Here is a 21,944-nt window from a genome sequence, read left to right as displayed (position 1 = left end):
CCCTTTGCAAGCTAGCTAGGTAGGAAAATGCATGATCCTGGATGAAATACATCCTTCCGATCTTGTGGAAAGCACAGAAATAATGAAAATGAAAAGCCCTTTCGTCATACAAGCAGGAAGCCCCATACTGCGAGAATTAATGGCTACAGACCTGGGCATCCTTCAAATTATGAACCTTGAAACCACTGAGCCATTTATCAGAAGTCAATAGAGATACTCAGAGTGCTCCATATAATGACAGCGACATACAGTCGTGCAAAAGGACAGTCACTATAATTAGACACAAAGCAAAGACTACTTACCAATATACCCGTTCCTTTTTTTGTTGAGCAACTTCCACGCTCAGTCAGTCTCAGAATGGTTTAAAACCGATCAGTCTTGTCATTTTCTAGCATTCGCATTGTTACATTAGGAAAAATGTTTTCTTTTCTTTTTTCCCCCTTCCTACTGTGAAACTTTGGGTTCGTAGCTCCCCAGGATCAATTCTGAACAAAGCCTCCAGCTGCAGTGCCATCCAATTTGAAGCAGACATTGGGGACAATTTAAGGTTTTTATCCACAAGAAGGTTTTTTTCCATTCTCTTAAATGCAGCCATAATTAGAGTAATTTTTCATGTAGCCCGCTGATTACAGCGTTTTTACCGTCAAAGATAATTACCTGTAATTTTCTTCCACTTTTAATACTAAAAAGCCATCTTTATTTAGATTCAGGAACAGGAAAGGCGAAACAAAAGAGGGAAATTATTCTGTTATTCATACACAAATTGCAGAGACGTAGGACCTAAAATTGAAAATTAACCAAAATTATAATGCTGAAAAGAATGGAAGAGGCTGCAGAAGTACAGCTGGTAGTGGGGCTTTGCTGAATTATTCAAATTACGTTAGAGAAAAAGCTACCATACATCGAAACCAACACTAATTTTTCTTAAAAAAAAAAAAAAATCTACCAGACGTATGCCAAACCACTGTGAGTGCATGGAATTCTGAAACCCAGCAAATGCATTTTAACACATTGGAGGTGCTGTCATGATACGCCTGTAACGATCTATCTCTCAACTTGAGTTTAATTAAGAAATTCTGCGAGGAGTCCTCCCAAGAACTATCCTTGGGACTGGGCTTCCTCCGGGTCCTCTGAACGTAAAGGGTTAATACTTTTGCTCTTTAGAAAGTATTGACCCCATAGTAAACTGATGAGAGAGAGAGAGAGAGAAATCGAGAGAGGACAGAGACCAGACCGGTAGGAGGGGCGTGGGTAAAAGGCATCGCCCAGTTGCGGTGCCTACAACGCCTCCCCACGTTCGAACTTCCCCGGAGTTGGCGTTCTAGAGCCTCGTTCTGACCATATTTTCCAGGTAAAAAAAGAACGAGAGAACAATGGCTGCGGGGGTGAGGGGAAGGGGGGAAATTTCTTCTCGGCGCCAGTAAGCATCTCATTATCTTTTGACACAATTTAGTCCAAAGATTCCCGCTGCCAGAGAAAGGCCTTTCTATACAGGGGTGAGGGAGCCAAAGACTTCTCAGGATCCTGCACTTAACATCTCTAGCTGCTTCCAGTGTCTACAGGGTCAGGAAACAGCGTCATCTATAGATAGAACAGCACCGCTTCTTGCGAGAGTCTTCCTCGGTGCGTTCCTACATCCGACTGGTTCCTGGGCTCCACAGCTCGGTTCTGTGTCTCAGCCAATCATTCCCCTCCAACCCCAAGGTCGCAGCGTTAGGGCCCCGCGGGCTATAGCTGTACGAACCGTATCCCGCCCCTCCCCCGCCCCCCCCCCCCCACCTTCATCGGCTGGAGGCACAGGCCTTGCAAAAGAGCCCTGAAGGGTTTCAGGGGCCAGTTATTCCGGAAACTTTCTCCCAAGTGGAGGGAAATGTCGAAGGGGCTCTGCGGTCGAGAGACGCAGACGACACCTGCCTTTGCAAAAGTCCGCGTACCTGTGATACTGAAGGAGCATTGTGGCGAGCGCCGTTGGCTCTCTCGATGCCCCCAAACTTAAAATCACCGGCACAGGTAAAGATCTTAAATTCGCCTAGGGCTAGCTTTGAGTAACAATTTCCAAATAGATTTTAGCTTGGAATCTCCAGCGGGCTCCCTTCACACCTTACAGAAACCTGGTCTTTTTCGCAGTCTCCAGGCACAAGCTGCACCACATACATCAATAAATAGCACAGAAAGCAAAAAAGACATACTGAGTTCTTAAGGATCCCAATCTCACCCGAACCCTTTTCCACACCAGAGCAACCCTTTCACTGTTAAAGGGGGGTAAAAGGTCAGAACTGAAAAATCCATAAAGCAAAGTTGCAGTCTATAATAAATCACAACAGCAACACATAGAGCTTGGAAAGTGTGAGACGAGAAACATGAACGGTGCCTTCAAGTATGGAAGAAATAAAAACTTACCACCAGTGAAAATCTCTTAAGCAATGATCAGGGTCTAGAAATCTATACTGAACAGAAGCAGAGGAGAATATTTGTCTGAGTCTCAGGGCAGAAGCTCTTTCTCTATATTCTTGGTTGAGTGAGCACATCCAGGTGTGAAATTGTTTGCACACCCCAGCACCTCTTATATTGCCAGCAAAATTAGCTGTTATTACTGTCACTGTTTAGTGATGGTTAGCGTGATACAAAAAAAAAAAAAAAAAAACTGCTGTAATCAAGACCTGGCGCATCTTTGCAAATTACAGATAATTGTAAACGTCCAGATTATGATAATAGCATCCTAATCCAGCCTGCAATATAATTATTACAGAGTGTTACATCTGAAACTGTCCAGTAGGGCTAATTCAGCCATTATTTAGACCCTATTTTTGCACTGCAAATGGGTTGCTGAGTTGAAAATGTACGATTGTAATTTCACAGGGCACTCAATGAGTAATGGTATAGGAAGAGGAAAATACAAAAGTGAAATGTGAACGGTAGCGATCAAATCAAACCCTGAAGGACAAAAGACTGTTTGATTCATATGGAAAAAGAAGAGCGGGAATTAAGAAAATAGCAAATCAGTGGTCTGAAGCATTACTTGTACAAATCTTCAATATGTGTTTGCAAGGGCTGCTGCATGTGCTTCTGCCTGGAGTCTGGAATAATTTTTCTCTTTCTTTTTTCCTTTCTTTCTTACCTTTCTCTGCCTCCTGTCTTTGTTTTCCCTCTCTGCTAAAGCATTTCCTTGCTTAAAAAAGAAAAAAGCCCTTCCCCCAAGCAAAGAACATTTGTCAGTTTCACGATTGTTTCCACCAAGGCTGCCTCAGAGTGTGCCTGTCACTTGTTTATGAACATTTGCTTAAATGAATTTGCAATCTCTCTTGTCATCAGAGCAAAATGCCTTGTGTGCTTGTAAGTGTTCCTGAGCTCCATCTCCATTCTCTTTCACAGAGAACAAGTCATTGAGAGTCCTAAAGGATATTAGCAGAAAACGTATTAATTGCTGCTAATTAAATAAAGCCGGCTGGGAAGCTGTCTCCTCCACTTGGCTAGGCTGACTATTGGTTTTAATCCTATCATTAACTTTTATTAATTAACACCCCGCATATAAACTAGCTTCTATTGCTCTAAGTCACTGATGTGGTTTTTTCTAGATTCCAGAAAGTCGAATATTTTTGATAAAGGATTGTTCCTGCTCCCAGACATGGTTGTAAAAAAGCAAGATCAGTCTCTTAAAACAGGAGGGACCCTAGAGAGAGGGAGTCAGAGTTAGAGCAAGAGTGTCTGGAGGGAGACTAGGGTACTCTGGCTGTCCCAGACTGAGGTGAACCCTGGGTTCTAGCTGTTGCTTACAAAGAGGCTAAGCCCTGCCCTGGCTGAAACTTCTGGAGCCTAGTTCTTGTTCCTGGTTGGGGGGTGGGGATGGGGAGGATGTCCTTATATCACTAGGACCTCAATTTTCCACCTTGACTACAGAGAATTTCCTGTTCATCTTTGCCAGGCTCTGGAACATACGTGATTATTCTTCCTCCTCCCAACACCTCACAGACCTGGGAGCTGCCCAACCAGGGCCAGCCCCCAAGGTGACAAGCAGGCTTCCTGGGTCCTATGAATTTAAAGGCAATAATGAAATGTTCCCTGTTTAGTGACCCCTACTTATAGATGAAAGTTGAGTCCATATCCTGCCTCCTCCCCTAACACTATATCCCACCTTGCAAGTGGTAAGTGGCAGAAATAGTCCTTGGATGACAATAAGTTTCCAGTGGCAGATTTCTGTCTTCTCACCTTTGCAAGAAAAAAAAAAAAAAAGTTTTTTTTTTTTTTTTTTTAAATCATAGCTTGGGAACTGTTTATCGCCCTTCACCCCCACCCACTTCTTCAAACAACAACAACAACAACACACACACACTAGACTGTGTATGGTGGAGATAGAATCACTACTGAAACTTGGAGGAGGTGTGTGTGTGTGTGTGTGTGTGTGTGTGCGTGTGTGTGCGCGCGCGCGCGTGTGTAGAATGGTGTTATGAAGCCATTTTTTCCCTTCCTGTGGGAAAGGTCGTAACGTGTGGTATTTCACGGTTTTATATAAATCTTGGTTTAAGGATGTGGGACAGACTTAATAATTCATGCACTTTTGGCAAAGACTCCTACAGACCCCCATAAATCAGAAGTAAATACGAAGTCCCAACGAACAAAAGAACAGAAACATTAATTGCTGCAAAACAAGACTCTCATCCCCTTTAAAGACAGATGCACGTAAATTCCCCTGGTTCCTATCTTCACTGTTAGAGCTCGACCTATAAAACAGGTTATTGCATTTCCGCTGGCAGCCTTGGATGATTGAAGGGGAAGGCTCCCCCCGCCTCCCGCCCCTCCGCAGTAGATGCGATGTATACTTTCTGCCCTGTACAACAGGGGAACCGAAAGCTGGTCAGATGCAAAAGAAAACGCGGATGGGGCGGGGGGGGGGCGGCAAGGCTACGTAGAAAAATATTTAGCCAATCCCACACGTGCTACCGCTATTTGGGCTGTTTTCGAGGCCCAGAGTTTCGCTGTGACTCCGAAAAAACCGAGTACAATATGCAAGGACCGCAGGCCACCTGGGAACGCGAGCGGAGGGCGGGAGCGAGCCGCAGCGCCCCCTCCCCAACCTCACGCGAGGCGGAAGCCTCCACCCAGCCTCTGTGGGAGGGGGCGCTGGAGGGTGGAGGAGAGGGGTGACCGCAGGCGGATCCGCCGTCGTGGCGCGCTTCCCAGAGGTGCCGGAGGGCCTCTGTCCTCAGGGCGTGCCTCTGGAGAGGGCTGGAGCGCTCGGGGTTGGCGAGATCCCAGCGACCAGTGGGAGGCGCGCGATCCAAGGGCTTGCGGGGATAAGGCGGGGAGGGTGGTGGTTGGGTAGCCCTAAAGGTCCTCTCCTCGAATAAAAGGAAGCGCTGACGGAGGGCGGGGGGTCAGGGGGCAGTGCTCCAGGAGGCATCCCTTGCGCTCTGGGCGGGGGAGCTCTGGAGACCCAGTGGTGTCAGGCCGGAGTAAGCAGTTGGGCGCGCCGGGAGGAGGCGAGCACCGCCAGGCCTTGGCGCGCTGTGGGCGACTCCCGGGCTGGCGCGGCCAGGACGCCGCGAGCCGTGGGGCGTCCGGTGGGATCAAAGGAGCCAAAGGAGGCCAGCCGGCGCGTCTGGGATTGTGGGATAAGGGGCGGGAGAGAAAGGATTGGCATGGGCGGGGAGATCCTGGCCTGGCCGATGTCCCCAGGAGGGGGTGTGTGCGTATGTTTGCTGTGCGGGTCAACACGCTCCTGCCCGAGGCCGAGACCTGGGTGGATCTGTGTGTGGGTTGACAGCCTCCCGGTGGGTTCCCCAACGGGAGGGAGAGAAAGAGGGAGAGAGTGAGAGCGAGAGATCAAGGACAGCGAGGTCTGCGGGTTCCTCTGTGTGTGTGTCTCAGGCCCTGTGGCTCAGCACTGGAGCCGCCTGGCACCCACAGGAATGCGGCTTCTCTCGGCTCCCCAGGCCGCCCCCTATTCCACAAGGAGGTGGCCGCCAGGAAAAGGGGGGGGGGGCAGAAATCCGCCTAACCCAACACGAGCTTCAAACAAAGACCAATTTATCAGATCTTTTACCGGAGGGCCCAGGAGGCGGGCAGGGCACCAAGGAATCACGTTGGCCCTGCCGGCAAGCCCCGGACCTCCTGGGCTTTGTGAGGAGGTCTGAAAATAGGGGTAGAGGCTTGGGAGTATGGTGGGGATGGTGAAGAGGCCCACGGTAAAGAAAATTAAATTTTGGGTTGAGCTTAACATCTTGGGAGACCTAGATTGAAAGCTAGGCAAGTCGGGACCGGAAAGGATACACGGAGACCCCAGGAGAGTGGTGTCAGACAGACTGCAGCTATGCTAGGGGAATAGTACGTTTCTATTAGATACAAGAATAAACAATGGAGAGAAAGAGGGAAGGTGGGAGGAAGGGCAAGGGAGAGAAACATCACACAGATATTTTTAGACTTCGCTGGAGATCTGTTATTTTTACATCCTTGGGCGCAGGACTGCAGGGAGTTAAATTCTCCTGGGAGAATCCCCATGGTGCCAGGGAAAACCCGCTGCAGAATGGTTTGCCAGAATATTTTTGTCCATGGCTCTCAGACCAACTTAAAAAAAAAAAAAAAAACCCGCGAGAGAAGAGACCATTGCGAGTGGAAGAAGTGAGGTTAGCACAAGCAAAGGAATCCTGAAACCGAGTCTGTCTGCGCGGCGTGATGCCCGCCGGCGTTGCAAGACTAGTGTCCTTAACACCAGGCAGCGTCAAGGCTGGGTGATCAGGAAGGGTGGTCAGGAATGAAGAGTTTCCATTCTTTCCCCACAAACAATTCGAAGTCGCCCGTCCTTCAGCTTGGGCCGAGTTCGGTGACTGGGGATGGCAGAGAAGGGGTCCCCTTTTCATAAGCCAGGAAGGGAGGGCGGAGATGAGAAGGACGGCTGGAAAAAATATCTGCCCTCTTCCTGTGCAGAAAGGTAAAGAGCATGTTCCAAGCACATTCCTGCCACTCTCAGGCGGCCAGTGGATGGGAAATGTTAGAGGTGTGCAGTGGGTGTGCCCCCCGCCGGCCTCTCCAAACGCGCACCCGGGGGCGCACGGGAAAGGTGGAGCTCCCAAACCGCCCGCGCAGGCTTTCTCAAAGCTGGATTCCCCGGATATGAAGCGCTCGCTTCGGTGTAAAGGAAACTCCCCAAATCTTTACAAGCGAAGAAAAAAGCAGAAAGTAGATCCCTCCACTTCTTCCCTGCGGTCCTCCCATTCTCTGCCAGTGCGGAAAACAAAGTGGGGGTTCGCACGGCCTGTACCGGAGCGAGTCGCCCTCCGGAATTTCTTGGGAGAAAGGAGGAGCTGGAGGAGAACCGACAGGAGGAAAGCTGCTACCAGAGAAGCGGCCGCTTGGGCTTTGGGGTGGGGGAGGAGAAGGAGTCCACAGCCCAGGTCCTGCCGCGTGCTGCCCCGGGGCCTGGCCGGGGGAGCCTGGGACCAGAGAACTCCTACCCCTAGGCCCTAGCCCTTATCGAAACGGCAGGCTAGAAAGGGAGGGAATTGGGGAAATGGGGAGGAGGGTAAGAGAGAGGGGGGAAAGAGCGAACACAGTGGTAAATTCCCCTCCGGGCACGCAGCGTGCCTTTTCAGGTCTAGTTTCCCAACCCTGGAAGAACCTTCTCAGAAATCCTCAGATGACAGGATGTAATTTTTTATGTGCTAATCTCTAACCCCCCCCCCCACACTTAAAAAGACACTTGTCACATTTATTGCTGCCGACTTCCTAGCTGTAAAATATATCTCACGCATCTTGTAATTTCCAACATAGGATTTCCCTTGGTGTCCCAAGGAAACAAAGTCAGGCACACTAAACAAGAGATGCCCACAAGCCAGGCCAGAGAGCAAGCCCTGACCAGGCTGTAGCCGTGGTCACAGTGTTGATATCTATGTACAGAGGCCCAAGAAGGATGAGACATAGGCCAAGGTTGCCGCAAGTCCTTCCTCTCTGCCCCAAAGACTGCTTCACAAAGGAGAAATCCCTACAAATATTCAATTTCCCATCCTTTGGGACCACTATGCCACTGTTTTAGGTAAAAGCAATGCAGAATGACCTCCTTCCTGAAAAAACCGCAGTGGTAAAGAGGATGGAGGGGGGAAAAATATACAATATTATCTCACACAAGATGAAATAAAAACCGAGCCCAGACGCTGTCATTCCTGTCTTTCACCCCACAATTCCTTCTCTTGGCAGGAGAAGGAATGCCCCCTACCCATCATGCTCTGCTTGCCCTACTGATTTATGTTTATCATCCTTCTCAGGTCCTGTGATCCTTCCCTTTCTCAGAAAAGAGCCCAAATAAAATTTATAATCCTTTACCAAGGAGTCTGAGACACTACCATTTGCCATGCTGCAAACATTTCAGGTTTTTTAAAAAATGTAATAGGAAGGAAAATTTTCTTCTTCTTCCTCTTCTTCCTCTTCTTTTCCTCATCTCTGGAAGCGCCCATTTGAAGGGAGTGTAATTTGTCTAATTGCTCTGCCAATACACAGAGGTTGTTGTTGGGGGGGGGGGGTTGTGCATGATAATTGCTTTGAGCTCAGAATTTTGAGTGGTTATTGATGGATTTCTGCAGCTTTTTTACTCTCACACGGGGTGGGAGGACCAGCTTTAGATTCAAGCATTACTTTCTACCTGAAACAATCTCGGGGTTAAACTTAAAATTATCTAAATGTTTTTGTGGTTAGGGGAAAAAAAAACCCTATATATATTTTATGGCAGTACTATAAACAGGCCACATATGTATATAGACACATAAAGTACAGCATCTGACACACGGGTACAGTTTTGCCTCCATGCAGCCCCAATTTCTGTTTTCCTTTTTGCCTTATTGGATCTCTGCAGAGCATGTCTTCCTTTAATTGCCTGCATAAAACGTCACTAGCCCATTATAAGGAGGGCAAAAGGAGTATTTTTAAGAAACATTTGGCTTTCATGGTCGAAATAATTTTATTTATCCAGAATATACAGTTTAATTCCTCTATCTACACTTATTTACATGGTTAAAATAACATTGAAAAAAAGTCTTTTGAAAAGTTGAGGTCATAGATTTCAAGGCACCATTGATAGTGTCCACAGTTGCGCAAAAAAAGTTCGTCTGTAAAAAAAGGGGGAACGAGGGTCCTCTGAAATGCAATAACTTACATGCAAAAAAAAAAAGCTTTACACATGAATCTTTTTTGTTTCCGTTTTCCAAACTTCCCCAAATGAATTCCTTTCTTTATGATTTTCTAGAACAGCAAAACACAGCAGTCCCAAAAAAGAGAGCAAGAGAAAGCCGCCTGTCTAATAGAGTGTCCCGGAGGCCAGCGCCAGCGGGTGCTGTAAGGAGCCAGGCGGCGGCAGGTGGGAATTGATTGAGCTGGCTGCGCTCGGGTACCAGGAAGCCGAGTTCTCCAGGTAGCTGGACGCGGGGGACTGGTTGGAGGTCGGAGGGTGGGCATGTGGGTGGTGGCTGAGCGAGCGGGACGAGCCCTGGGGCTCCCACACCGCCGGAGACTGCGGCGAGTTACACGCCATAGGGTCGCTGGAGCTGGGACTGTGCTCCGGGGGCATCTCCCCGTTTTTCATGATCTTCTTGATCTTGGATCTTTTGTTCTGAAACCAGATTTTCACCTGGGTGGGGGAACAAAGGCACACGTTACCGGGTCACTCAGAGGCCGCCCGCGCCTTGCCTGGTGGAAGCATCTTGGGCCCCCAGGTGGCGCGGACCTGGCCTCTCCCCGCAGCTTGCGGCCTAAGGTCAGCGGGCCCGGCCTGAGGCCAAGCCTGGATCTGGGATCCCGGAGGACAACCTGACCGGCCAGATGCTCACCGTTCCCTGTGAGGGCAGGACTCCGAGGCTTTAGTTTCTGTTTGGGCTGGGGGAGGGGGCCGCAAGTGTCCCGGTCGGCGTGCGCCCACGTGTGAGCCTGCGCAGCGCGCACTCAACGCGGCGCAGCAAGCGTCCCCAAAACAATGGCCCGAGAGCCGCGCGCGAGGGCTTGGGGCTGGCTGTGCTCACGCCAGTGTGGGGGAAAGGAGCGGTGTCCCAATCCCCCGCCCAACTCCCCCCACTCCCTCCTCAGCTTCCAAAGGTCAGAAGGCGCCTGCAGCTCTGGGTGGAGATTCGAACATTATTATTGTGGTGTTTTTTTTGTTTTTGTTTTTTTGTTTTTGTTTTTTGTTTTTGTTTTTTGTTTTTTGTTTTAAATGGGCCCCAGCAGGTCTGAAGAGGGAGTGAAGGGAATGGGATGACCCAGGATGATTTCCCCGCACAACAGCGCCCCCCACTTTGCGACCCTCAGGTTGCCACGGCCTAGAGCTCCGCTGGAGCAGGGCGTGACCCTTCAACCTTCCAGCCGGAGGCGACCTTCGCGCCCGAGACCACCGCGAGGCCGCCAGGCCCTGCTCTCCCCGAAAGGCTCTGCATTGTTCAGAGAACCAACTTCTCCAGGCTTCGAGAGTGTCCTCGAAATGGCCCTCCCCTTGTTTCCAATCTAGGAAATTGGCCCCTCGCCCCTGGAGGCCCGAAGCGGGAGGATAAACGGCGTCTCCATCCCTTAACCCCACCGTCACAAGGCGGCAACACCCAGCCTGACTCATGGAGTCATGGAGGTAAGGGCGCGAGGTCCGCGGCTTTCTGTCTGTGAGTTGCCGCGGGTCGGGACGGAACCCCGCGGCCCAGCCAGCCTTGCAGCCGAGGCGGGGCTCGGGCCCCACCGCTGCGGGATTTACCTGTGTTTGCGTCAGTCCCAGCGAGGCGGCTAGTTCGGCGCGTTCGGGCAGGGCGAGGTACTGAGTCTTCTGAAACCTTCTCTGCAACGCGGCCAGCTGAAAGCTGGAATAAATAGTCCTGGGTTTACGAACTTTCTTTGGTTTGCCATTCACCATCCTCACCTCGGGCTCGGCCACTTCTTTCTCTAAATAATCAAAATAGACCCGGTTAGAGTTTGTCCGCAGATGTTTCTTTTGCAGAACCCTCAAATACAGTCCTTGAGTTTTGCTTTGTTTTGTTTTACCACACAGTCTTCAGTCTCTTCCCCCATATCACCTCCTTGGCTTAGCAAGACCCAGAGAAATACGCCCCTCCCCCAAGTCATGGAAAAGCCAGGTAGTTTGATTAATTCCCTGCTCAGTTCATTCAGGTTCTTGGAGGTTTGTGCAAGGTTCTTTGTACAGCACGGCTCCCTTCTGGGCGTCTGGGATTTAGCCCTTGCAAGGAGCGGTTTCTGCTTCACCCTGACTTGTTTTTACGCCCACCCTGCGCTCACCCCCGTTTCTGGGGCGAGCTTGGCCAGCCCCTCCTAGGTCTTCAATGGGGGTGACTCTGGGCCGTGACAACCCCCTCCAGCCCCCACTGTCGGTGTCTGTTCGGGCGCCCGCAGAGACCAGACGCTGGGGCAGGGAAGACGCTAACCGAGGTCTCCAAAGTTCAAAGACCCACAAGCAAACTATGTTCCTTCAATTCAGCAGCAAGAGGTCCAGGCCGCGGCAGACAGAGGGCCGATTATGCAGCCCCCATAATCTCCCTGCAGATCTGCGAGGGCACAGATGTGTCTGGTTTCTTTTACAAATAGACTTAATAAGTTCTTGGCCAAAAGAAAAAAAAAAATCTTTGACTTACGCACGAAATACAGAGACACTGAAAGGAATGAAGACATACCACCCCCTAGGTTCTCTTTTTAAAATTTAGCAAGAGTCACACATTGAAAAGGATTCATTGGTAGGGTGTTTTCGTAGGAAAGGGGCGGCAGATCAGGACGAATTTCTCCAAGTTGTGAATATAGACAAGGAAAAGAACTTTCTGAACACTGGCTTTACAAACATACCCTGGAGCCATAAGTCCCCTTTCAGTAAAGTACCACCTTATCAAAACTACCCATCTCTGGAAGGGGTAGAGTGGTGTGTGTGTGTGTGTGTGCACACGCGCTCGCGTGTGGCGAGCTCCTGGGAGAGGAAGGGTGGAGAACGAGGGCTGTGGTCTCTATTCTGCCAAAGAAGGGGATGCTAATATTAGCAGGATTATTAATGTGCTAGTGGGAAGAGATCAAACCTGACCAGCAAAACCTCTCCAAGGAGACCTCATGCCGCTCTCTTACCGCCCAAGCTCACTAGCCTACTCTTAAACTCTCCAACTAAGTTTCAAGGAGGGCGAAAAGAGAGGAGGTGGAGAAGAAGAAGACAAATTTTGGGCACCCCTCGGCAGCCCTCCTGCACCCTTAAATGGCTGTTTGTTTCTGGAAATGCCCTGGATAAACCACAAGGCTCTTCGAGGCTTCTTTCTCTGGTGGGCTCCAGCCCCCCAGCCCTCCATCCCCGCCTCAGGCTCCCGGGACAGGAACACCACCCTGGCTCGTGGCTGCTCTTAGACTAATCCCGACAGCGTCTTTGAGGCAGCCTTCCACTCCTACTCGCACCAGCGGAGCACGCTCACGAAAAATTCCAGCAACTAACCTCCCCTTTATTACGCAAACGCCACTCAGACTGCCTGAGTCTTTCCATCCCTACCCCCATTTCAGATTAGTTGCCTTTCAGACCAGGCAACTAGGGAATCCAGAGACTCGAGAGCCCCCCACCCCCCAGGTGCCCGAGGGGAGAATTCTTCCAAGAGTCTCTAAAATGCTGGCCGTAGAGAACGTCTCTCGGTTGCAGAGTCCAGGCCCCCCTCCCTTCTGCCGGGTGCGCCCCCACTGTAGTGGCTGGCGCGGGTCCCCAATCTCCCACCCCACCTCGCCCCTCCAGAATCCGGGCTCCCCCTGCATCTGGCCCCCGCCCCCCGCCTTACCTGGCTGGCTGGCGGCGCTCGGGACGCGGTTGTAGGCGCCGCCGTACTGGTGGTAGGGGCTGGCGTAGCTGTAGTCGGCGTAAGCTTTGGCGGGGTAGCTGCCGGCCGAGCCATTCACGCCATGGTACTGGTACTGGTAGGGGTTGAGCGCTTTGCCATAGGAAGCCGAGGTAGGAGAGCAGTAGCCGTGTGGGGCTCCCCCCGTGGGACTGTAGTAGTCGGAATCGGTGGCCGACGACTCGGGCAAAGTTGGCGATTCCTGAGACGGATGGTGCATGGCTGCGGACGTCTGGAACGGAGCTTGGAAGTCGCCGGATCGGATGCTGGGGACCCTTCTGTCAAACACTCCTGTCATCGCTCACCGGCGGCGGCTGTCCTTGCTGCTGTGGCGGCGGCTGCTGCCCGAGTTGGCTGTGGGGCTGTTCTGGTCTAAGCAGACATGGCTGTGGGAGCGAGGGAGGAGGAGGAAGAGGAGGAGGAGGAGAGAAGGAGGAGGCGGCGGCGGCGGCGAGGAGGAGGCTGGGAGTCGTGGAGGCTCTGTCTCCGGCAGGCTGACTGATGGCTGAGGCGCAGCACAGCCTTGGTTAAATCCTTAATTGCGCGCTTACGCACAGCGGGGTGGATCGGGTTCCATTGGCCAGGGCCTCGGGAGCAGCAGCAACACCCTAACTCGTCCAACTAGTTTTAGCACAACAAAGCATTGCTTAAAAAAGAGAGAGAGAGAAAGAAAAAAAAAAAAAAAAAAAAAAGGAGGGGGGGCGAGTGTGTGTGTGTGTGTGTGTGTGTGCGCGCGCGCGCCTCTGCGCGCGCACGCATGTGTGTAGTTGTTGCCTGGTGGGGGAGGGGGTCTCAGGCAATCTGTTTTCAGTGAATACCAAAGACAACGCAGAAGCCCCAATACCCAGCTCAGTAATATCTGGAGACAGTGTGTTCCAATCAGCAGCTTTGGAAAGTACATATTTGGGGGTGAGGTGGGCGTGGGTCTTCCTTGTTCTGCACCTTCCCACCCCAGGGGCTTGCGGGGGTGGGGGTAGGGGTGGGGGGTTGGTGGGGGGGGATTGTGTGTGTGGAGCTGAATATTTGATATTGAAATGAGGAATCAAATCAGGGAGTAAGAGGAGGGAGCAGGGGTGTAGGACCCAAAGCGAGAAGGAACTGAGAACAATATTCTTAGTGGGGTGCTGGGAGCCAAGTTGTAACTTACCCGTATTGAAAATTTGTGATTTGGGGAATGACACAAATTCTCAGCAAGCACTTCTTTAGCAGGAGATGAGTACTTCTCAGACAAGGGCTGGATAAGGATGCTCAAGAATTCACGTTGCCTGTCCAGCTTTTAATGGCAGAGAGCTCCTGCAAGCCTAAACCTCTACAATCACTTAAAAATATCATTGTCACCAGCACAAATAACTTAACGGTGCCCAAATTGCTGGTCCCCAAGAAGAGCAGGCAGCTCCATATTTTGTTCAGGATTTTTGGCTGTGTGGATGCTCTTGGACTCCAGGGTCCATAACTGTGTTCAGTGGCCAGATACTCCTGCAGAAGTGAAGGGGTCACTTACGATCTGTCATTGCTCCAGGTGGGAATGGAGAAACCCTAAGAAGACTAGATAGTAGACAGGGACAAAAACTCTTTGGGGAAGTTGCATGAAGCTCATGAATCGCCCCCTCCTAGCTTCCATGGATGTGGCACCTGAAGGCCTGCCTTTCCACTTTTCAAGTCCCTGTTTCTGAATTCTCCTTCCCTTTTTTCCCTGCAGCAAACACACCTTAGCTCATATGCAAAGGGAATAAAGACTCAATAATCAAACACTTGGAACTTGAGGTTCAGGGTTTCCTTTTCATGACACGTCACTCTTGCTATAGTGGTGATCCAGCTCGGACGTTAGAAATTTAACTTAAGTCAAACTACCCCCCCCCATTCCCCTCAAATAGGCAACTGCAGGAGCTGAGTACTGATTTGAACACTCCCAGCATCTACCTCCAGGGAATCTGAGCCCCAGAACCTGGGATTTCCAACCAACAACTAGGGTGGGCTGGTCCGGCCTCTCATTCCTTCACGCACCCACTCTCAACAAAGAAAAGTATCTATGTTAGTTACGTCTAGCGCTAGTTTAGCCTTACCTTGGCTACTCTGCCCAAAACAGGCTGGGAGGGAGAGCTAGGGATCTGGAACTCGAAGCAGGGTTCCTTCCTAGCCTCAGAACTGGAAATCGGAGTACCACCCGTCCACCAACTGCCTGCCCCTTTGGGCTGGGTGCAGGGAAAACCACAGCTGTTGTTGCACTGCCCTTTGGGGACAATTTCAGGGCAGGAGTGCACAGGGAAGGGGAGGTGTGTGTGGCGAGGCTCCCGCCACCCAGTGCCCCCCCCCCATCTTCTCCTTCCACCCCCATCCCCATCCCAGCCCAAGACTCCTGCTTTAGGCCTGCACAGCCCTGACCTTCTCTGAGATAGTCACCCAGGTAAACAGAGCCTTGGATGTCCACTCACCCTCGCCTCATGCTGTCGATTTGGACACCACTGTTCACCACCAAGATTTAATTTGTGAAAAACTACAGGGTGTTGGGAAAGCAGTGCCAACCCCATCGGGCTTCCAGTCTCTGCTCTGGAGAAGTTTTTGGCGCCCATCGAGTCACCTTACGCACATCCTGCTATTTAATTACAGGAACGGCTTCTTTAGAGCAATGCCAGGGACGGTTCAGAGCACCTCCTAGCAAAGGCAAGTGGTACAGGGAGCAGGGCTGCCTTAGCTGGTCCCGCGATGCCCCGCTTTTTATTTGTTATAGATTTAAAAGTTACTACGGGAAGGGAAATAAGGTCAATACAGCTGTGCTCACAGCGGTTATGTCCTTAGACCTTGTGGGGAAGGCAGATTTCAGTGAGTGTGAGGTTGGAAACGGCCGAATGTGGACAGAGTTTAGAAGTTAGGGATCTGGTTGTGAACTCAGTATTACAATGTTAAGTTAGTTTAGACTTTGTTCAATTTCACTTTTTCCTTGAAAAAAAAAATTCTATTTTATCCAAGACAAGAAGGAGTGGGGTGGTAGGGAAGGGTTTAAGGTCTTTGTTTCAGTTCCTAAAGTGTTGGTCCTCGGGCCAGACTAAAGCCACTTGTGTAAAGAAAGGCTGCTGGTATGTGAGATCTTCAGATCTGGGGGTGCCTCTGAAGGCCCAAAGCCTCAACTTTCTTGATTTTGTTCTGCCTCTTTTCCAGCTGGACCCCATTTCCCCCTACCCTTTCCTTATAGGCAGCGGGAGGGAGCGGGAGCTCTAGGTTGAAAGGAGTCCGAGCCCAATCTAGTCCCATTTCTTTTACCCTCACAGTCCTATAGTCATCGTGGCTCTAGGCGCGAAGCGAACACGGCATCTGGGCCTGCCCCCCCCCCACCCCACCCCGCTTCGGATCCACATTCTGGGTGCGCACGCTCTGGGAATCTCGGCTCTCGGTCGGTAGCAACATTTGCCTTACTGTGGGTAGTTTTATCACCAAGGCCTGGAACTTTATTTTCAGGCCAGCAGGCCGGATGCTGTTGCCTCTTTTAAACCCCACCGACAGGCCCAGTCGTGGAGAAACAGCCCCACGGCATCAAAATTATGCAGAAGTGCTCTCCCCACTGCGACACGTAGGAAGAATGTGAGTAATTTCATCTCCCGGTAGCCGAAATTTGCACCGGGCGAGAAGGGGCGGGCGTGGCGGGTGCGGGGAGAGGGGGGGAGCGGGCAGGACCCCAGGAGAAGCGCAAGTCTTTACCAGGAGCGCCACCCAGTGTCCGCAAGGAAAGGCGCGCTAACAGCAAACGTCTCCGAAGCTCGCAGTCACGGGCTGCACAGCGTCTGGTCTTTGGGGTTCGAGTCCACGAGTACAGGACTACGTGGCTGTCCTTCTGTCTGCTTCCAGCAGATCTTCCTTTCCACCCTACGCCCTTTTTTCTCCTTTCTTTGACTCCTTCTCTATTCATACTCTTCTCCCCTCCTCTCACCGGGTCACCATTTTCCCGGGGATTCAGGATGAAAATCTGGAGATTTGGCGGGAGTAACTGGCTGTGTTCAATCTGCTGACCTGGAGTGACTGGGAGTAGTCAAGGGGGACCCTTATTTCCAGGACGGTTCTGAAGAAGCAAGCCTCCCTCCAACTAGATGAGTGGCTGGAGAGGTGGCAGGAGAGTCACTCACAACTCACTGAACTGGAAAGATAGTGCCACTGAGTTTGCGGGAGGAGTGCCTTGGAAATGAGTGGGAAAGATAATTTTAATAGCCGCATTAAACTCAGTTCTCTCCCCCTAGCCCATCTGGAAATTTGTTTACTCGTAGGCATGTGAAAAGCAGAACATCCTTTCATTTGGGCTCAAGCTCAGACAAGTCATTGCATCCAAAAAGTTTTAATTTGTGTACTTCGGTCTTTTTAACGTGGCAACTATCTTTTCATTTATTTAAAATGTGGTGCACACCAATCAGATGCACATAATTTAGGTAGATAAAGGACCCCATAATATGATACCAGCACGATACATGCAAACTTGAATCAGACAGTGCTTTTTGACTTTAGGGAATTTTTATCAGACTCCCTGTCTTTTAAAAGTCCCATTAGGCTGAGGTTTATTTTACTTTGTATTTGCAGTGCTTTATTCATTACTTTTCTTTATCTGCCCAGTGAAAAATGCTCCCAGAGCAGTTCACTGTTATTATGTCTTTATTGATCATGATCCATCTAGAGTACTTTCCAATCCCAGGAATCTCAAACACAAATGAAGCTAGTTATGTCATACATTTCATGGAGATGGATCTGACTAACTTTATTTACAATGGAGCTTCAGAGCTTTCTCTGAGGTAGGGCTCTAAGTCCATCTCATAACTTAAGGTAACAGCCCTGAAATACTCGGTTTGATGTTTGTTTAGAAGAGATACATTTCTACGAACTGGGATGAGGTGAAAAGAGAGGAATGATTGTTTCAAAAGTGGCGAAGGCTTTCAAAAATATCACAAGTTGTTGGTCATTGGTTTTGGCAACTCAGCTGAATGGCCTTTGTGTCTCCCAACAGAGAGCTGGGCACACTGGCTTGGGACAGACATTCATAAGCAGTTCATCATCTGAGTTAGCAAAACTAACTGGGAATTAAAGAACTTTAAATAAAGAACTTCGGTTTAAACTTCAAGTTTAAAGTTTAAGTTTAAAGTTCTTCCCATATATTCATGAGGCTGAACTAACCAGGCCCAAGCTAAAATGCTCTGAAGCCCTTATAAAATATTTTTATTTATTTATTTGACACAGAGAGAGATCACAAGTAGGCAGAGAGGCAGGCAGAGAGAGAGGAGGAAGCAGGCTCCCCGCCGAGCAGAGAGCTTGATGTGGGGCTCAGTCCCAGGAACCTGAGATCATGACCTGAGCGGAAGGCAGAGGCTTTAACCCAATGAGCCACCCAGGCATCCCTGAAGCCCTTATAAATTGACAGTGAACTCTTCCAGGAAGGGAGTTGGTGGAAAGGATAAGTAGAAAGCCAGATTCCTCCCATGCTGAAATTAATTACAGCACCCCTTTGTCCTCAAGCAAAATGTGTTTGGAGTTCAAGAGTGTCTCTTCCAAAGTAATCTCAAAGGATTCACTAGCAAACACTTAGAGAAATATTCTGAATAAATTAAAAGTCCCCACAGGGGGAAACTATTCTCCACTTAATTCCATCCTAATAGGATTTCTCCAGTTTATTTCCAAATGATAGTGCAGATCATAGACTTCTGCACATTTTATTTTTATAATTAAGACATTAAAAATATGTTTATTCATTTAACTTAAACATAACTGGCTCGGAAAAGGCCTTAAGTATCCACTCAAATCTATTCTCTGTGAGACGAATTTAATATACCACAGCTGAAAACACTTCAAATTCATCTAAGTAGGAAGTAAATGGGATTATATTATTATATGTCTTTGCAAACTGAATTGAGTCATATTCTTCATCCTAAACTCAGATTTCATCTTCTTGAAAGGAAGGTTTGGCTGTGATACTATTTACAAAACCTTTATTCTTCTTAAAGATATATAAATATTCCAATTAAAAAAAATACCCCTCGTGGAGTTAAAAGAAAAGCAATCGGCAGACAGGAATTCAGCGCAATGATCCAACTCTGGCAAGGAAATAGCCAGAGTGAAGATTAAGTCATCTTTAATAACATCCTAATTCCAAGATTAATTTAGAATTTTAAAGTTCATTGATCCTAAGCCACTGTATTTTTATGATCTGACAACACTGTAGGCAAAGATGTAAAAAACCACTTCTAAAGTCAAATCCATTCAGATTATTCAAACACCAAGAGCTGGGTAAAACTCGGCGCATAACATACACACACATGGGCAGATAGTATAATTTTACAGACGTTTTTGTGCTCTCTTAATTATATTATTTCAATAGATTAAAACAAACAGCAAGAAAATGCAAAAATCTTTATCTACAGCTGTGTTTACTACCTTATACCTTTTATAAAGAAAAAGATTCTTAAACAGGCAGCTCCAACCTGAGATAAGAGGTTTTCCTGCTGTGTTTCACGGGGTAATCAGTTGAAAGCATGGTGCCCACCTGGACTTGCATCCCTCTGTGCTCCTGCAGAAGAAAATTGAGGCAACAGAAAGGAAAAGTCAATAGCTTTCCAAAGGAAGTGTAGCTGACACAGCAATGGAGTCACTTTTAAAACTGTGGGCAGGAAAGAGACATTACTGTGCCATCTAGAACCTCAGTTATGGTCAACCTATTTAGCCCATGGGCATTGAAGTCAAATTTTGCTTTCACAACCCTAAGTCTTCAGTTTTATTTCACTGTTTCAACACGGTCTCAGCAGGCTCTCCGATGGTGCATTTAGCTAAGTATTATATGATCATGTACAATCAGATAATTTATTGCTCCGTCTTGGCTTAGTTTTGTGTGCACCCATGGTTTGAGTGCACGCTCACAGTTTTAACCCCGACGGATGTGTGCATTTCAGTTGGTTCCTTAGGAAGTCAGGAAACACTCTTGTTGCTGTGGTAACTTTTTACGGGCAACATACTATGTGTCTGCACACACTATGGTTAGTCTAAAATGGGATGGGGGCAGCCCAAATGGGTGAAGGGGATCAAAAGGTACAAGCTTACAGTTATAAAATATGTAAGTCATGGGGATGTGATATTTAGCAGGGTGGCTGTGGTTAATCATGTTGTATTGCATATCTGAAGTTCGCTAAGAAGGTCTTAGCCACCTTCATGTCATGTCATGTCATGTCATGTCATGTCATGTCATGAGAAGGTTTAAGATCTACCTTCTCATGAAAAGAAGGAAACCGGGGCACGTGGGTGGCTCAGTGGGTTAAAGCCTCTGCCTTCGGCTCAGGTCATGATCCCAGAGTCCTGGGATCGAGCCTCACATCCGGCTCTCTGCTCAGCAGGGAGCCTGCTTTCCTTCCTCTCTCTGCCTGCCTCTCTGCCTACTTGTGATCTCTGTCAAATAAATAAATGAAATCTTTAAAAAAAAAAAAAAGAAGAAGGAAACTTTTATAACTATATATGAGGACAGATGTCAACTAGACTTACTGTGATAATTTCACAATATATATAAATATCCGTTCATTATGTTGTACACTTGAAACTAATGTAGTGTTGTATGGCAATTATACCTCAACAGGAAAAATAAAATAAATGGGGTTTAGAGATAGCTGGATTTTTTTCTTATAAGTTCCAGGAATCCCTGGAACTGTAGAGGGCAAAGATCATTCTGTTTATGAAACTCTGGACTCCAGCTAGCCGTGCACAGAATATTAAATCCTCTCCTAGGGAAACCAAGAGAAGATGGAAATCAACAAATTAAATAAGCAAAGGACAGATACAGGTGAATGTAGCTGCATTCGTATGTAGGAAAAATGAGGATATCCTGTGGATATACGATTCTCTCTCTCCTCTTTGTTATTTGAGTCTCTCTTGGCTTCGGGGGTGTCCTGTCTTACAGCTTTTTCACACTTGCCTTTTAAGAGTTGCAGACACTTTCAGGGTTGTGTCATTGAATCACTGTGCTAGGTCTCTGGTGTGTAACCTACATAGTAAACTTGGAGAGGATAGAGAGAAAGTTTTAGCATTGACAAAAAGAAGTGAACCAATCATCTTTGTACAGTGATAGTATTTTTTTAGAGATTTTTATTTATTTGTTAGAGAGAGAGTATAAGAGGGGCAGAAGGAAGGAGAGAGAGAGAGAGAGGGAGGGAGAGAAGCATCCATTTCAGGACCCTGAGATCCTCACCTGAGCCGAAATCAGCCATCAGATGCCTAACTGTCTGAGCCAGCCGGGTGCCCTCTGTGAGAGTATCTTTATCAGAAGCCCACGAGTTAGGCATGAAACTGGAGGAAAAAAGTATTCAGGAACTAAAATCAGATGGTATAATTTCTCTAACTTATAAGAGCAATGTAAAAGATTGGCAGGGAAATAGGTGGGAGAATGGAAAGCAAAAAGATCAAAACAGCTGGGCGCCTTGTTCTCTCTGAAATAGAATCATTGCTGGGGTGGCATTTAGGAGAAAGCACGTGTCCACCCAGGGTTTGTCTTTTGGGAAATACTTCCCAGAGAAATTGGAATATATGAGATAGAAGGTGCTAATGACTATTCTTTTCTTTTGACTTTCTTTTAGTAAGATCATTAAAATCCTATGTGGCCCTAAATGCCACACTTTAGGGAAAAAAAAGTTCTCTAAGTTTTTCCAATATACTGCTGGGCTCCATTCTCCTTCATAGTGCTAATGGCGGTGAACATTTGGCTTGTCTTGTGAATTTGATGGACCTTTAAATGATTTTTTTCCGAAAGGATGTCATATGTAATTCACTTTAATTTCACAGTAGCCTAAAGAAGTGGTTCTGTCAGGTTCTTATGGGTGGTCCTCAACTTTTATATATTTGCCTTTCATTTAACTTGAGCGTGCTCATATTCAATGTTGGCACCCCTACCCCACCCCCCTTCATTGGCAGTTGTGAGCCACGAGGTGGTAGCACTGCCTGCGAGCCACTACTGTTGGGAGTTAAGGACCTAGCCTTTGAGGGCTGGTGTGAACGCTGCCAAGCGAGTGTCCCCTTCATGCCACTCCATGCCTAGGAATACCCAGGCATCAAATTACTAGCACGGGCGGGACTGCCATCCCTCCCTGCCTGGCCTGTTTCCTCTTACCACCATCCTTGCAA

The 21,944-nt window shown here is 48.5% G+C and overlaps 1 protein-coding gene and 1 long non-coding RNA gene across 3 annotated transcripts in view; both read right to left on the bottom strand.

Moving 5' to 3' along the window:
• Nucleotides 1-507, bottom strand: part of LOC309845516 — a 50,766-nt gene extending 50,259 nt beyond the window's left edge. The window contains exon 1 of the long non-coding RNA XR_014301319.1: nucleotides 303-507. This is a non-coding gene — a long non-coding RNA (uncharacterized lncRNA). The remainder of the gene's footprint in view (nucleotides 1-302) is intronic.
• An 8,418-nt stretch (nucleotides 508-8,925) lies between these two features.
• Nucleotides 8,926-13,325, bottom strand: DLX5 (distal-less homeobox 5). 2 transcript variants are annotated; one of them, XM_082692189.1, is made up of 3 exons: nucleotides 12,762-13,325; nucleotides 10,712-10,896; nucleotides 8,926-9,610 (listed from the first exon to the last, which is right to left on the bottom strand). In XM_082692189.1, exons 1-3 carry the CDS (start codon nucleotides 13,114-13,116, stop codon nucleotides 9,281-9,283), a joined length of 870 nt encoding a protein of 289 aa, XP_082548315.1. In that variant the 5' UTR covers nucleotides 13,117-13,325; the 3' UTR covers nucleotides 8,926-9,280. The 2 variants fall into 2 exon arrangements, with proteins under 2 accessions (XP_082548315.1, XP_082548316.1); XM_082692190.1 differs by having other exon boundaries at nucleotides 10,712-10,814; nucleotides 12,762-13,316.
• Between the last annotated feature and the right edge of the window lie 8,619 nt (nucleotides 13,326-21,944).

This window comes from Mustela nivalis, assembly GCF_964662115.1.
Source record: "Mustela nivalis genome assembly, chromosome: 12".
NCBI lineage: Eukaryota > Metazoa > Chordata > Mammalia > Carnivora > Mustelidae > Mustela > Mustela nivalis.
This window is presented reverse-complemented; position numbering and strand designations above follow the sequence as displayed.